Source organism: Chelonoidis abingdonii, chromosome 26 (genome assembly GCF_003597395.2).
Source record: "Chelonoidis abingdonii isolate Lonesome George chromosome 26, CheloAbing_2.0, whole genome shotgun sequence".
Classification (NCBI taxonomy): domain Eukaryota; kingdom Metazoa; phylum Chordata; order Testudines; family Testudinidae; genus Chelonoidis; species Chelonoidis abingdonii.
Genome location: NC_133794.1, coordinates 18305078 through 18322452, shown reverse-complemented (window position 1 = coordinate 18322452; position 17375 = coordinate 18305078). Strand labels below are relative to the sequence as shown.

At 44.8% G+C, this 17375-nt stretch overlaps 1 protein-coding gene across 1 annotated transcript in view; it reads right to left on the bottom strand.

The window, feature by feature from the left end:
* Nucleotides 1-17375, bottom strand: part of BRD4 (bromodomain containing 4) — a 236707-nt gene that overhangs the window by 87374 nt on the left and 131958 nt on the right. Inside the window, exons 4-5 of the mRNA XM_075060969.1 lie at nt 16658-16795; nt 699-834 (exon numbers count right to left, since the gene is read on the bottom strand). Of these exons, the coding sequence (XP_074917070.1) occupies nt 699-834; nt 16658-16795 (274 nt within the window). The remainder of the gene's footprint in view (nt 1-698; nt 835-16657; nt 16796-17375) is intronic.

Genomic DNA, 17375 nt, shown 5'->3' with positions numbered 1-17375 from the left:
AGGAACATGATTACATCTAACCTTAATATTCTTGAAGGGTTATGCAGGTGTCACCAAAACAAACATGCAAGTAACAGACTTTTGAGAATCAGTTTTCCTTCCGTTACTAATCCTTTCCTAATTACAGTAGAACCTGCTATTTGCCATGATGACTTAATTAAGCAAATTAGCTGTTACATGAAAACACAGTAAAGCTCAGGGAAATGATATAATACAACATACTCTGCTTGACTACTGTAATTTACTTTTATGGGCCTTCACAATGTATTGATAGTATATTTAGTAAATATAATGAAGTGACAGTAATGAGATTTCATTCCTGTAAATTCTCATCTTTTAAACTTCATTGAAAAGTAGGGAGAGAACCATTTACTTGTGCTAATTACAATGCGTACATATTAGTATGGTTCTACTACATAAGCAAGATGCTCAAAGGCAAACATGGTCAAGGGAGTTCTAAAATATGGCCCATATCCATTTGCTGTCAACAGCTCAGATATCCAATGTAGATAAGCAGCTGAAATTAAGATTAAGAATTGTATGTTGTGACTTGTAGTTTGAGGATTACGTGAGGGTGGCTGTTAATTTTTTGCTATTTTATTCAAATTGCATGGACCCTGCAACCAGTGGGCAGCACTAGAGGGTACCCCAAACAAGAATAAGGACTGAACTCAAGAGTGGTCAGTAAAGTAATTTACCTGCTTCCTTCCTCCCACGTCCTCTTCCTTTTGCCTGGACTATTACAATTTCAGTTTCTTCCTCAGTCATTTCAGAGATTTTCTGCAGAAAAAGCTTTTCTAGAGCTTCTGCCATTAAGACTATGTCATCCCCTGGCTGGATTAATGATAGATAAAATACATTAGGCCTGGCTCACACTTTTGAAGCAAGGTTTGCATGAGATTGTAACCTAGAAAATTCATGCCATGTTTAGGATTTTGCACCGTCTTTTTCTCCCTTTAATACTGAGTTTAGTCATAACCAAGATTGAAAATGCAACAAAACCATTTCAGTACAGACATCATACATCTTTCACTCACCTATCCTATCCTGCACTCTAATACAGCGATCCCCAAACTTTTGAGGATCACGTCTCCCTTACCCCATGTGTCTCCTCCCCACCCCCTGGTACCTCCCTGAACTAGGGCTAGGAATGGGGATGCGGCGTGGGGGAAGACAGAGATAGCGATAAGGGGAACTCAGGGTGGGGCAGGAGCAGAGCCGCAGCTGAGCTGGGCTGGGCGCTGGCATCCAGGCCCACAGTCAGGTGTGGCTCCATTCCTTGCCTTGCCCCCAAGCCTCAGCCTGAGATTGGGAATGGAGCTGGGGCCACCGGCCAAGGCTGGGGATGGGGCCAGGCACACATGTAGGGCTGGGAAGCAGGGATGCAGGTAGAGGACAGAGCAGAGCTAGGGACAGTTAGGGGTTGGCTGGCACTCCCTCCCTGCCCCCATGGAGGCTGGCCCAGGCCCCGCCACGCCCCCAACTGTCATCCACACCCCTTAGGGGAGCACTCCCTACACTTCAGGGACCTCTGCTCTACTACTTCTGGATCCTGCCCAAGTGGTTCCTCTAACATTTCTTTTTTAAATGTTTACATTATGAGTAGCAGTAATGGTATTTATAGTATAATCATATCCAAAGGCCTACGGTCCTACGACACTGGACGCTGAACAAAAAGAAAAGAGATACATTATCCTTGCACTGAAGGGCTTACATTCTAAAGACCACACAAACAGATGATGGATAGAATGATGTGAATACAACGTAAAGACAAATGAGTACGGTGAAGAACAGCTTTGTTGCTGCACTGTAATTTGGTTTTTAAACTGGAGAGAAGTAGGGAGTGGGAAAAGAAAGGAAGTGGTATAATCCCAGTTTGTCACCTGCTAGTGGTATGATCAGCAGGCTGCATTTTGTAGGCGTCATGGCAGGTGTGTGTTAAGGAGGGATCTGAAAGACAATATGGCAATGGCTCTTTGGATTTTATCAGGGAATTTTACCCATTCATAAGGGGAATTATGGGAGAAAGCATACAGCTGTTTAAGGAAGAAGCTGAACGGTAGGCAGCAAAGGCTGGGATTTCTGGCAGTGAGAACGAAGGGGTCATTATAAAAAAGGCAGCCTGTTGCGAACCAGCTGAGTGGCGAACAGCAGAGAGGTTAACAGAGGGAGTTTGACTGGGAGTTCACCTGGGGAGAGCCCACTGAGGCTTTCATCTTACAGGCTTCTCTAAGCAGTTACAACAAAGGCTGAGGAAGCTCTTAGAAGGAAGGTAATATGGATGGTGAGCGATCAGCTGTTGTGACCTGCACAGAATGTGCCATGTTTGCCTTTCTTCCACAGGACAGAAATGACTTTTTCTGTACAACGTGCAAGCTAGTCTCCATATTGGAAGAGAAGGTTCAAGGACTGCGAAACAAGTATCAACCCTGCATTGCATAAGAGAAAACAAAGATTTCCTGGACAGACATCAGGATATGCTTCTGCAGGCACAACATTCTGAAGAATCAGAGCAGGCTGCGCAGCGGGGACAAAGGACAGTGAAGAAAATTGGCAGTATGTGACTTCCAGGAGAAGAAACAGGAGCATCCATGTACCAGCAATGCAGATACAGGTGAGCAACTGTTTTCATGTTCTCTCCATAGGTACTAATGTAGAGAGTGGACTAGGTGATACATCCAAGGGAAGGGAGCAGAAGCAGACTACCAATTGGAAGGCATGAAATGCACTGTCTCACGGATGGGGGTTCCACAACCACCACTCCCAAGAGGAGGCAGTGGGTGGTGGTGGTTGGAGACTCTCTTCTATGGGGGACTGAGTCATCTATCTCCCGTCCCGACTGGGAAAACTGAGAAGTGTGCTGTTTGTCAGGAGCTAGGATTCACGATGTGACAGAGAGACTGCTGACACTCATCAAGCCCTCGGATCACAACCCCTTCCTGCTTCTCCACATGGGCACCAATGATACTGCCAGGAATGACCTTGAGCAGATCACTGCCGACTACCTGGCTCTGGGAAGAAGGATAAAGGAGTTTGAGGCACAAATGGTGTTCTCGTCCATCCTCCCTGTGGTAAGAAAAAGGCCCATGTAGAGATCGTTGAATCGTAGAAGTCAATGAATGGCCACGCAGGTGGTATCGGAGAGAAGGTTTTGGATTCTTTGACCATGGGATGGTGTTCCAAGAAAAACGATTGCTAGGCAGAGACGGGCTCCACCTAACGAAGAGAGGGAAGAGCATCTTCGCAAGCAGGCTGGCTAACCTAGTGAGGAGGGCTTTAAACTGGGTTCACCGGGGAAGGAGACAAAAGCCCTGAGGTAAGTGGGGAAATAGGATACCAGGAGGAAACATGAGCAGGAGAGTGCAAGAGGGGAGGACTCCTGCCTCATACTGAGAAAGCAGGATGACCAGCAAGTTATCTTAAGTACCTATACACAAATGCAAGAAGCCTGGGAAACAAGCAGGGAGAACTGGAAGTCCTGGCACAGTCAAGGAATTATGATGTATTGGAATAACAGACTTGGTGGGATAACTCACATGACTGGAGTACTGTCATGGATGGATATAAACTGTTCAGGAAGGACAGGCAGGGAAGAACAGGTGGGGGAGTTGCGCTGTATGTAAGAGAGCAGTATGATGACTGCTCAGAGCTCCAGTATGAAACAGCAGAAAAACGAGAGTCTCTCTAGATTAAGTTTAGAAGTGTGAGCAACAAGGGTGATGTAGTGGTGGGAATCTGCTATAGACCACCAAAGGGATGAGGTTGATGAGGCTTTCTTCCAGCAACTAGCAGAAGTTATTAGATCACAGGCCCTGGTTCTCATGGGAAACTTCAATCACCCTGATATCTGCTGGGAGAGCAATACAGTGGTGCACAGACAACCCAGGAAGTTTTTGGAAAGCGTAGGGGACAATTTACTGGTGAAAGTACTGGAGGAACCAACTAGGGCCAGAGCTCTAGCTGCTTACAAACAGGAAAGAATTAGTAGGGGAAGCACAAGTGGATAGGAACCTGGGAGGCAGTGACCATGAGATGGTCGAGTTCAGGATCCTGACACAAGGAAGAAAGGAGAGCAGCAGAATAAGGACCCTGGACTTCAGAAAAGCAGACTGACAGCTCCCTCAGGGAACTGATGGGCAGGATCCCCTGGGAGAATAACATGAGGAGAAAAGGAGTCCAGGAGAGCTGGATGTATTTTAAAGAATCCTTACTGAAGTTGCAGGAACAAACTATCCCGATGCGTAAAAAGAATAGTAAATATGACAGGTGATCAGCTTGGCTAAACAGTGAAATACTTGTTGATTTTAAACACAAAAAAGAACCTTACAAGAAGAAGAATGGACAGATGACCAGGGAGGAGTATAAAAATATTGCTCAGGCATGCAGAAGTAAAATCAGGAAGGCCAAATCACACTTGGAGTTGCAGCTAGGAAGGATGTTAAGGGTAACAAGAAGGGTTTCTTCACGTTTATTAGCAACAAGAAGAAAGTCAAGGGAAGTGTGGGCCCCTTACTGAATGGGGGAGGCAACCTAGTGACAGATGATGTGGAAAAAGCTAATGTACTGAATGCTTTTTTTGCCTCAGTCTTCATAAAAAAGGTCAGCTCCCAGACTACTGCATTGGGCAGCACAGTATGGGGAAGTAACCAGCCCACTGTGGAGAAAGAAGTGGTTCAGGACTATTCAGAAAAGCTGGATGAGCACAAGTCCATCGGGCTGGATACACTGCATCCGAGGGTGCTAAAGGAGTTGGCAGATGTGACTGCAGAGCCATTGGCCACTATCTTTGAAAACTCATGGCGATCAGGGGAGGTCCCGGATGACTGGAAAAAGGCTCATATAGTGCCCATCTTTAAAAAAGGGAAGGAGGAGGATCTGGGGAACTACAGGTCAATCAGCCTCACCTCAGTCCATGGGAAAATCATGAAGCAGGTCCTCAAGGAATCAATTCTGAAGCACTTAGAGGAGAAGAAAGTGACCGGAAACAATCTGCATGGATTCACGAACAGCAAGTCATGCCTGACTAACCTAACTGCCTTCTATGAGGAGATAACTGGCTCTGCGGATGAGGGGAAAGCAGTGGACGTGTTATTCCTTGACTTCAGCAAAGTTTTTGACACTGTCTCCCACAGTATTCTTGCCAGCGAGTTAAAGCAGTATGGACTGGATGATTGGACTATAAGGTGGACAGAAAGCTGGCTAGATTATCGGGCTCAGTGGGTAGTGATCAATGGCTCCATGTCTAGTTGGCAGCTGGTATCAAGCAGAGTGCCCCAAGGGTCGGTCCTGGGGCCGGTTTTGTTCATTATCTTCATTAATGATCTGGAGGATGGTGTGGACTGCACCCTCAGCAAGTCTGTATATGACACTACAGTGGGAGCAGTGGTAGATATGCTGGAAGGTAGGGATAGGATATAGAGGGACCTAGAAAAATCAGAGGACTGGGGCAAAAGAAATCTGATGAGGTTCAACAAGGACTAGTGCAGAGTCCTGCACTTAGGACAGAAGAATCCCATGCACTGCTACAGACTAGGGACTGAATGGGTAGGCAGCAGTTCTGCAGAAAAGGGCCTAGAGGTTACAGTAAATGAAAAGCTGGACATAAGTCAACAGTGTGCCCTTGTTGCCAAGAAGGCTAACAGCATTTTGGCCTGTATAAGTAGGAGCAGTGCCAGCAGATCGAGGGATATGATCATTCCCCTCTGTTCGACACTGGTAAGGCCTCATCTGGAGTACTGTGTCCAGTTTTGGGCCCCACACTACAAGAAGGATGTGGATAAATTGGAAAAAAGTGCAGTGGAGGGCAACAAAAATGATTAGGGGGCTGGAGCACAGGACTTACAAGGAGAGGCTGAGGGAACGGGGATTCTATAGTCTGCAGAAGAGAAGAATGAGGGGGGATTTGATCGCTGCTTTCAACTACCTGAAAGGGGGTTCCAAAGAGGATGGATCTAGACTGTTCTCAGTGGTACCCGATGACAGAACAAGGAGTAATGGTCTCAAGTTGCAGAGGGGGAGGTTTAGATTGGATATTAGGAAAACTTTTTCACTGGATGGTGATTGAAGCACTGATGGTTACCTAGGGAGGGTGGGGAATCTCCTTCCATTAGGAGTTTTTAAGGTCAGGCTTGACAAAAGCCCTGCTGGCATGATTAGATGAGATTGGTCCTGCTTTGCAGCAGTGGGTTGGACTAGATGAACCTCCGGGGTCCCTTTCAAACTCTGATTCTAATGAAGTCTAATGACTTGTCAGTTTAAAAGCACTGACAAAAATCATTCGTAAATAATAAGCCTTAGGTCATTGACTTGCTTTTAAGTAGGTGCCTAGTAAATGATTAGGTGCGAAGAGTGTCTCTCCCTCTCTTGCATCATATCTGAGGGCCAGGGATAAGCTGCAGCTCAATGCAATTGTGGGAGTTCAGGAACTCTACGCTACCTAAGGTGCTCTAATTTTCCTCAACACAGTTAGGAAGGAGGCAGGATGAATGGTCTGCCCTCCCATGAGCACTGTTGCTCACATGGTAGGCAAAGAAATGAGCACAGCAGCGTTCAGGTCCCAGCCAGTGGACTGAGGGCACTAGGGAAAGCTAGGGCTGTGCTCAAGGAGTCATAACCCTTGCCCAGGTAGTTTCCAACTCTAATTGCACTAAACCAACACCCCTGGCCCCACCCCTGTTCCCACCTGGGCCCCTTCACCGAGGCTCCCGCCCACTCACTCCATCACTCCCTCCCTATGTCTGCCTCTGATTCCCCTCTACACTCACTTACCCAGGGCGGGGCAGGGGTTTGGGGTGTAGAGGGGGTGAATGTGGCTGGGTGCAGTAGGTGATATGGATGGGGCTAGGGCATGAAGGAGGAGTTGGGGTTGTCGGACGGGAGCCTGGGCCTGGGGCGCAAGGGTTTGGGAGTGCAAGGAGGGAGCGGTTTCAGCTGTCAGCGTGGGGTGTGGGTTCTGCGAGTCACGGCTGGAGTGAGGGTGCCGGTATAGGCAATTACCGTGGCGTCTCAGGAACATGCGGGCCGCCCAGTCCCTGCAAACCCCTAGATCATGGACGGCCCAGGGAGGCTCCACACACTGCCTTCGCACCCACAGGCACCACCCTACAGCTCCCATATGATTGCGGTTCCCGGCCAATGGGCGCTGCAGAGCCGAAGCCCTCACAGGATGGGACAAGTGCGCAGAGGCTCCCTGGCCGTACCATAAGTCGTTAGGGGATATGGGCAGGACCTGAATAGCTGCTCCCAGAGGCCATGCGGACTAGGGCAGGCAGGGAGCTTGTGCCTTGAGGTCCAGGCCGCTGCTGTGACTACCAGACAGACTTTTTAAGGCCCCCCGATCCAGTGGGTGCCACCTAAGATGCGCAGCCAGGGATCCTGATGTTATCGGACGCACCAGGTGTTCCGGGCTCCTGGAACTACTTGCCGTGGGGAACCCTAGGCTTGCTCACAGCGTGCCTGAGTGTCACTCATAGAGACCTTAAAGAACACTAGCTATGACTAATCCATGCAAATGCCCTTTCTCCTAACAAGTAATATGTATCCCAGTTTGAAATCAAAGACAAATGTCCTAGAAACCACATCCAGAATTTTCCCTAGACTAATATGTTCTTTAGAAAGTAGCTCTTGGGAACTCTGGAGTTCCAGCCAACGATTGAAATTATTCTCTGAATAATGTGATTTCAGAGTTAATAAGTTGGTCAGTTCTAGTAAAGCCAAATATTTGTCCGTCAAATAACATTCAAAGCCAACGCCATACATTTTCCTAGCAGAGATAAATGTACAGACTTCATTTTTGGAAGAACTACTAGAAACCTACAGATCAATAAGGACCTCATTTTCCCTAACAACTATGGAGAATAAATACACAGCATGTGTTTGAATTCTAAATCCCTCATTCAGGTCTGCTTTGAAAGAGCAGAGAGAACTTGACCATAAAACGATATCACCTGACTTTCCCTTTAGTGCTGATGTCTCTCTAAGTTGCAATGTCCAGTTGTGAAAGTGTTCCTTCACAATGTGTTATTAAAAAGTTAAGGGAAAATGAGAATAGTTCATCAAACCTAGATAAGTTAGGACTTAATTCAGCAAAAGGCACAACAAAGCCTACAAGTGCTTAACTTAAGCATGCAACTTACGTCTCTTGAAGTGAAGACATGATTAGGTGTTTTCTGAATCAGGGCATTGCTGAAACACAAATTAAGGTGAAGCAGTTTTCAGGAGATATAGCGGAGATTACAAAAGCTTCTTAGAGATATTGTATTTGTGTTAGAAATTAAAGGGAGTGAGTTATAGTTTTGTGTGCTAAATTTAGCACAATTATAGAGTCAACCCTAACAAAATTATTTTAGGGGTACTCGTGAACACTAATTCTAGTAGGAGTCTCTTTTTATTTTACATCGCCACAACACAATATATTGCAGACAGAGGTCATTAATTATGATAAGCACAACCCTCCATTGGGTGATAATGCAAACATTATATGATAGTTGATTAGCAAGCAAAGCTGAATTGTAGCATCTAAGACACCCAAATCTGCACCTATGAGCACAAATTATAGTTATAGAATTTAGGCTAGCCTAAATGCACATTCATGAGAACATCCATCTTTGAGAGTCCGAATTATACATAATTAACGTCCTAAAGAGATAGTTACAACGTAGCAACAAAAGAGTGTCAGAATCGAAGAAGTCGTATTTCCAATAAGAGTCAGCAGTCGTATATGCATTTGGAATGTGTCTAAAGCTCTGGAGACATGCTCCCTTAGGAACATTTCTCATTTACACTTTGTCCAGATCAGTCAAAACTAATATCCCATGAATTTCTAAGAAAGTCATTAACAGCACACTCAGATCAATGAGGTAGATCAGAAAGTGCTAGTGTTTAAGAGGTGCAAATTCAGATGGATTCTAATACATGGAAACGTTCAATTATCTAACCACCAACTGTAAATAAAAAGGAAATAATACAGCACTGAACTGACCTTACGGTTTAGAGCAAAAGGAAAAAACTGAATAGAACTTTTATTTTCAATCACTTTTGCAGACGTGGGAGGATTGAATGAGTATGTATTGTATTGTCACCGATTGCTATGTAAAGATTTTTAAAAGTGACCTAGGAAACTTTTTTCCAAATGAGAAAAATTGTAAAGTTAGGCACTGGCTGCCACCAAGCAACAAGGACCATAGAAATATTCCACAACAATAAAACTGAGACTAAACTTCACAAACACACAACAATGTATCCTGAATCAGACAGGCAATGTTTCCCTTGTACTCCCAGGTTGCTGCTGCAAATAATAGCAGTTAGATGCACAGCTAGAGCTACTTATGTAGGAGTATAATATTGTGGGTATAATGAAAACCTGTTATTAGCATTCATGTTTAGAAGAAGCATCTATAAGCCAGCCAGTTTGGGAGGCCCATTGTGCTAGGTGCAGAATAAACCTAGAGAAGGTGTCAGTCTCTGCCCCAAAAGTTACAGTCATGTAATAAGCGCCCCAAGTAAGAGTATGCACAGATTTTACAGTTGATTAGTGTGCAGTATAAAGAACATAAATCTTCGTCCTGGAAACTGGTCTCCAACGGCTTGACATGACATGGTAGTGGGTAAGTGTTTCCAAATAACACAAAGAAGCAAATAGTTATATCTATCACAACACAAGAAAGTTAAGTTCTCTTTTCATTATAGAATGGTAGGTGCAAGTTAAGATAGTGTAACTCTTTTCCAGAATTGAATATGCTACTATAGTTGTCAGTGAAGCTTGATCCGCATAGTGTCAACATGATGGTCGATTAATCTCCCTTTTAAATGCAGTGGTCTTGAAAATCTCCAAAGACAGTTAGAATAAAGCTAGTGTTCTCTCATATGGTATTAATCTACCATGTCCGTTTTCCAAAGAGAAGTATGTCTCAGTGAAGCATTAAAGAGACTCAAAGGTTTCAAAAGGAAAAATAAATGAACATGCATAAGAGTTAATGGGACATTTACCCAAGTACACATTTTAATAGCTGAATTTCAAACAATTTTCACCAATTTGACCATCTCAATCGCCTCTTTGCATTGACTAAACTGTTGAAAAAGTGGAATGGGAAAGCACTACCCTTGTAATCAAAAAAACATTTTTTTAATATAGTGTAATATCAAAATAATCTTAGGTACAGTGGGTGATCCCAGGGAGACTTAAACTTTTTCCTGATTCAGATCCATAGCAAATGATTAATAAATCTTACTCAAAGTCTAGCTATTACGTATTCCAATCAGCTTCAAAACCGGCCAAACTAATTCCTTTATGAATAGAATTCCAATATTCTCGTATGGTGATACAAACCAAACGAGGACCTAGTCCTCTGAGCTTCTATGTCTTCTGAATCGGATTATCCATACCTATGTTCCTGAAACCACGTCAGTGTGACTGCTGCTGTGTACCATAAGTCGAGAGTTAATCCTAAAACCCTCTCAGTTATGGTACCACTGAAGTGTTTTTGGTTGAGGGATCGATCTGTGCATTTCTGTGCTCTTTACGAATTTTTAACTTAGCACTGGTGCAGGTGGGGTAAACAGTGCACATGAAAAGGAGGAAATAAAATCTTCAATATGCATTTCTATAATAGGAAAAATTCAGTTTACATTGCGAGCATACACAGGTGTCGACAGACACCCTTGAGGGTATATTTGAGATGGATACAATGGAACTCTGAAACTGTGGGATGTATATGCTGCTGTGGGACCATTCCTGCATAGGTGCTTGAGTGGTCTTGACTGAAGGAGGGTATGAAAGCTCTGTTCAACTCAGTAAAGTGCTACAGAGCGCATTCGTCAAGGGTACGGCCAGACGAATCACTATGGCTGTAGGAATTTTTGGCAAAGATCAGCATTTCAAACTTCCAAGTGAGAAATTTCATTGAACAAAAAATAGTATATGTCTCAGTAAAATAATTACTTTAAAGTTTTTTTAAAGAGTATTTCAAGTTTCAGGGGAAAATTGTATTCTATCAGTTATTTGAAAGCTTTGAGAATGTCATTTTAAAAGCTCACAAAGCCACTAAAGGTAAAATGTATTTATTAAAGTGTTAGCATTTAAATCCAGGTAGCCGTAAAACTGAATAAAAATTATCTGTACTTTGTGGAAGCAGCCTTGGTGCTGGTCCCATTGGCAATTTTTCTAATCTCTCTGGGGCAGATCATCATTTGTTTGTTGTCGATGGCTCCATTGACTTCATTGAAGCTATGACAATTTACACCAGTTGAAGGATTACCCTTTATATTTTAGCTTGAAAGAATTGCAGTATGTCCTAGAAAACTGGATAAGCATGTGCTAACAGTTTTCTATCTGCAGTCTGATGACATTCGTTACCGGGCTATGGCACGTAAGGAGAGTCATTTTGTGGGTTTGTAATACAGATCGTAAAGACAAAGAGGTACAATCTCCAAGTTTAGAGGAATCTTCTAACGAATAAAAAAATGCTGTACAAAGCACACTACGGGTATCTGGTGAGAATTGTTTAACCTTCATGTTTATCATTTCATTAGAGCACAAAATAATTGCCTAACATTGACGTCTGGGTTTCAATTTCTTCTCTCCCACTCTTCGTTGCTGCCCATGGCTGTGGCTGGTCAGACTGTGCTGCTTGCTCCCCATTGAAGTCAAATGGCAAAACTCCTCCCAACGTGAATTTCCGAGTCACCAATGATGAGGGTGCCGCAACTGAACATGTGTGTCTGCGTGATGTTCGATTATATAAGGGCTGATTTTTCTGACGGAGCTAAGTCCCTGGGCAGCTTTCCATTATCTTTCAATAGGAGCTGTGGTGTTCAGCACTTCTGAAAATCGGAGACCCAAGGTATCTTGAGCCTGGACATGACAAAACCCAGAATGCATGCAGATTCTGTGGCCTCCTTCAAAATTTTGGCATTCTTTGACTTCAGGGATGCAGGATGATCCCCTTATGAATAGGGAACTAGTCCAAGGGCTTGCCCCACCGTGACAGGTCTCGGAAACGTTCTTGTGATATGACCCGTAAAGCACACTGAGAGTAAGCACTCCAGAATGCCTGCTATTAACCCTTCACAAGGGTGCAGCTTGCAGCTTCCCCAAGTCTGCTCTAGGCCAGCAGCCAGCATAGGAGGGAGGTTGGACATGCTTTGCCTCACCTGACTAGACCTCCCAAGGCAGGCCAGGGGCTTTGACTTCTTCCATATCCTGACTCTGGGTTGCAAAGACTGAGTGGTGGTGGCACCCATTCAAACAGGTGCATAAGATCAAGGCCCTTGCGACTTCCTTTTCCCCTCATACACCTGTGCACAGGCAGCCACAATCCGGCCTTTTAAGTCAGGGAAATAATCTCCACGGCTAGCCCACATTAGGTAATGCTACAGAAAGCTAAGCACAAGGGCTGGCGGAACTTTGCATGTATCAGATGAGTCATTTGATGAGAAACTGAGGATAAATGAGTTTGTAAAGACATGCTTATAAATCATTCAACTGGGACATGGTCCTGGGGTTTGGTTTTGCAAGCCCTAAGAGATGGAAATTGTACATCCGTAGTTCAGAATAACAGCTGACTCACCTTGACTTACCATTTGCCTGTGGGCAATCACAGAGCCAGCGAGTGTAGACCGTTCTCTCATTACGTGAAGGAAGGCTGTCGCTGATTACATTTAGTTGATGGTAGATAGTGAGGCAAACCAGAATGAGCTGCAGCAAAGATCCAGAGATCGGCTGAAAAACTAGTCTGGCTGAACGGATCAGAATAACGGTGCATTTCGCAAACCATCTCACTGGGACCTTCTGAAATCCAGGCGGCGGGTAATCAGCCTTGTTATCACTGGGGCAAGCTGTTGTGACTATTTTTTAATCGGTATGGTGGGGCTAGTAGAGCTGATGCAGTCTAGTCCTTCACATCTGCCAAAGTCTGAGCCTGCCTCTGCTCACCATTATACTTAAACACGAATGAGGATAAAATGCGAAAGGCAAAGCTAAGAAGTTCGGCCGTTAGGAGAGCACGCCTGTACAAGAAGGCTTAGACTTATATGTGTGTTTTGGCCCGTCTAAGCACTGAACGACAGTTTAAATAAACCGGATTTTAGCTCATCACCCTTAAACCGAGTTAAACGGCGCACCTGTCCACACTATGAGGCGCCTTTGTATCGATATAAAGGGCTCTTTAAAATTGTTTGTGTACCCTCCCACGAGGAGGAGTTAGCGCCTGGAAAGAGCAAGTAACCTCACCTATTGGATTAGGGTAAGCTGTTGCCGCAAATCGAGCACGGTTGGATTGTCCTCGGCGTAAATCCCACAGTGCACCACTGTGACCGACTCTGGAAAGACACATGCGGAACTTCGGATGCAGGTCGGCGTTCGCAGGGTACAGGGAAGCCCCACGAACTTTGAATTCATTTCCTGGTTATGAGCCCAGAGGTGGAACTCGTGATCTAGCATCGGGTGGCGATGCAGTCCAATCCAAAAAGAGCTCCAGCATGGACCATATATACGGGAGAAATACGAGGATCTGATCATTAAATGGGGAGACAACATCTGTTCTATCAGAACTCCCGTTAAGCAGAAGACAAAATGCCAAAGCATCTTGAAAAAAATCTCCAGGCTACACCAGTTGCTGCGTGACAAGCGTAATGGATCAAGCCAGAATCAAATGGGCGTTGGGAGGGAAGGAGGAGGGGGTACTGAGGAACTGCCAAGCTATCCAACAGTCCACAGCTGTCCTCCGAAAAGTATTTGGATCTTGGCAAGCACCCAGCTGCCTGTAGTTCAAACAACATTGCTCCGGCGTGTTCAGGGTATAGCATTTGTCAATTACTCCCTCCCCACACCACGTGAAGAAAGGGAAAGAAAGTGTTTCTTGACTGTTTTCAATCTCACCGATCTCACCAAGATCTCAGGTATCTGCTCTTCTCCCTCCCCGGTCCGCAGAACGGTAATATGTACTCTAATCCATCGTCACCATGCAGGCCCGTGAGTGCTCCTGGCTGGCCTCAGGTGAGGCTATAGGGCCGGGGCGCTGGGTAAAATAGGAAAGATCCCTGGTCATTCCTGTAATGTACAAGAAACGGCTGGTAACGCTCCTCATCCATAGCAACTGGGGGCGAGCTCCCATCAGCCCCCGTCCCTTTCATGTGTGAAGAAAGATTCTGTACTTGACCTGACTATCAATAGAGCGGGATGCTGGGGCTTCCTCTCCCCGCACCGCCTAATGTCCTGTCTGGACTGTCAATAGGAGTGGAGGGGCCTGCCTCCCCTCATTTTTATCTCACTACAGTCACGTTTCCTTATCCTGCATTCTTTATAACTCATGACACAAATGGGGGGGACACTGCCACGGTAGCCCAGGAAGGTGAGGGAGGAAGGGAAGCAACGGGGTTGTTGCAGGGGCAGCCCCCTGTGAATGGCATGTAAGCTCATCATTTCTGCAGGATCTGTACATGGAAGCAGCTGTGCTCTCTGATACACTAGTTCTCTAATAGCACTTGCCTGCATATTCTAGGCAGGACTGGCCTCTATTTTTAGAAAAATCATGAACAAAACGTCTGTTAGTCTATAAGGTGCCACAGGATTCTTTGCTGCTTTTACAGATCCAGACTAACACGGCTACCCCTCTGTGTTTTGGCTGTGTAAACAGAGGTCATATTTTAAGGATATGCAAGAAAACAGCAATATATAAAAAAAGAACTGAATTCATGGGTGCAGGGTATAATAGGCCAGGGAGGCTCTGCATGCCCCGGGCTGCCAGACTCCCGGTTGCAGGGTTTGGCAGCGAAGTTTTTGTTTTATTATGCCCCATGCAGGTTCCAAGGCGGCTGAGGAGGCACATACCACCTCCTCAGCTGCTCCGGAACTTGCATGGGGCATATCAGACACTTTTCCCTTGGGCAGGTTGGGTCCCGGGAGGGGGAGGCATGGCACAGCTTCGGCCAACCCAAGGCTTCGGGGGGCGGGGAGGAGGAGAGAAGAGCCTCCACCCACGACTGAATGCGTGGGTCCAGTGACAAGGCATAGTCAAAAGCTAACACCCAGGTTATGGGCCTGAGTGACAGAGGAAGGGGGAATGTGGAGGGCTTGGAAGGAAATATCAAGAACTGAGTTTTGGCCATGTTAAAGTTAAGATGATGACTGGACTTCCATGAAGAGATGTCAGAAAAACAGGCTGAGATACCAGACTGGATGAAAAGACATAGTAAATCAGTGGAGAGCTAAGTTTGCGAGTCATGAGCATAAAGATGTTTGCAGATAGAATGACTAGAGAGTGTTGAGGGAGAAAAAGAGAAAGCCCTAGGAGGAAGCCTTGAGGAACAACAGCAGAAGAAAATACTGAATGAGCAGTCTGAGGAAAAAAGAACCATGAGAAGTCAGAATCATGAAAAGCCAACAAAGGGCAAAATTTCAAGACGTAAGGAGTGATTGATGGTGTCTAAAGCTGTTGAGAGGTCAAGGAGGATAAAGATAGAGTACAGAAACTTAGTTTTGGCCATGGAAAGGTCATTAGAGACTTTACCGTGCAATTTCAGCGAAGGGCAGAAGCCAATTTGGAGGGTCAAGAACAGAACTGGAAGAAAAACTCCACAGCAGCTGCAGATAGAATGTTTAATGAGTTTGGAGATGAAGGTGAGACGAGAGATTGGACCATGGTCTAAGGGAGAAGACAGGGAGGCCTAAACATGCTTGCATTGTAAGATAAAAGGAATGTGATGAAAGATGATGATAAGAGTGAGAAAAGGGTGAGAGCAGATGTAAGGGAGGTAAGAAGACAAAGAGCGGATGGGGCAGTTGGACAGAAGAGGAGAGGAGGTAGGAAGTCTTGGTGCCAATGATGGGGGAGGAGAAGGAAAGTGTAGTGTAGTGGGAGGATCACCCCAGATCTTTGAACAAATAATCAAAATCCTGTGTGCATCACACAGCTTCTTTGCTGTCTATGAAAGCTACAAGCTAATAACTCACTCTAAGGAAGCATCTCTTAACACTTAGTTCCAGATCAAGTTCACGGCTCCTTGGTCTTAAGACTGTTACCTTCTCCAACAGTTTGGTGGCCTCCATCTTCTCTCTACCTCAGTTTCACAACTCAGCCATGTCCCCTATTTCAGTTTTAGAAGCATAAATCTATTCTTTTCCCGACCTATCCTCAATTATGAGCACCCTACTCCCTGCCACCCTAGAGACCTTTTCTGCTCTCGGTATCTTTTTCAATTCCCTGATATCCCCCCTGTAAAATAGTATGCAGAACAGTCCACACTGTGCAAGGGGGAATCTTACAGTGCTATGGTAAGAACACAACTGGTCCCAAAGGATTCATTGCAGCATTCCACTTCTCACCTCCTTCCTACCACCAAGCATGTAGCCTCACTCCCCAGCAGTCTCTGGCCTCTTAACAATAGATATTTAAATGCCAATATCCACTATTAACTCGTCTGATAGAATATCAGGAAGATAGGTCTGTCTTGTCTTTTCATTGCATAAAGGCAAAAGGGGCCTAAACGGCTATCAAATTATTAGTATTCACAGTTCTCAAGAAACTAACAGTTAATTTGGATTCAGTTACATTTAAGGATTGTTATAATAAGTAATATCTGAACCAACCACATGCAGCTCTGAAGTGGTGCAATGATTACAGTACATTACTTTGGCAGGCACAAATTCATAGTCATGTACCTTATTGTAGATGTAACAATTTGTAAACATTGTATTAAAGTCCTGGATACATTCTTGAGCATTCCAATAGTAGTTATTCTCCAAACGTTTCCTTATTGTTCCCATGTCCATAGGAGTTTTAATAATCTTATAATAATCCTGTGGAAATCGGAGAGAGAAATCAGTTTAGAACCTGGAAAAATCCAAGAATGCTGGTAAATGAAGTGCATATTTACAGGTCATACTATTGGATAAATGCAAAGCTTTGATAAACTTTTTCATGCCTCTCACTTCTAATCACTGAACTTTACTGATTAGTGTAAACCAGGGACACTCAACCTATGACCCACGGGCCATCCATGGCCTGCTTCAACACGATATACTAATGGCTGATTCATCAGCATTTTGTCGTCATATTTACATCATTTTCGTTTAAACAAGGATGTAAAATCTGTTTGGCCCACACAAGGTTGTACGTAGGTTTATGTGGCCCTCCTGCATCATAAGGTTAGGCACCACTACTCTAACCAAAGCCCGGGGAGCTTTCAAATGAAAACTATATTCAGAATTCCTATCTATCACAAACAGTTCTTGCCTCAGCCACCATCAATTACTTTACAGTAACTTAGGCCAGGTCAACATAGATTACTTAGACAAAGAAAATGCGGTAGATCTAATTTACCTCGATTTCAGTAAGGCATTTGACACGGCTCCACATGGGGAACTGTTAGTTAAATTG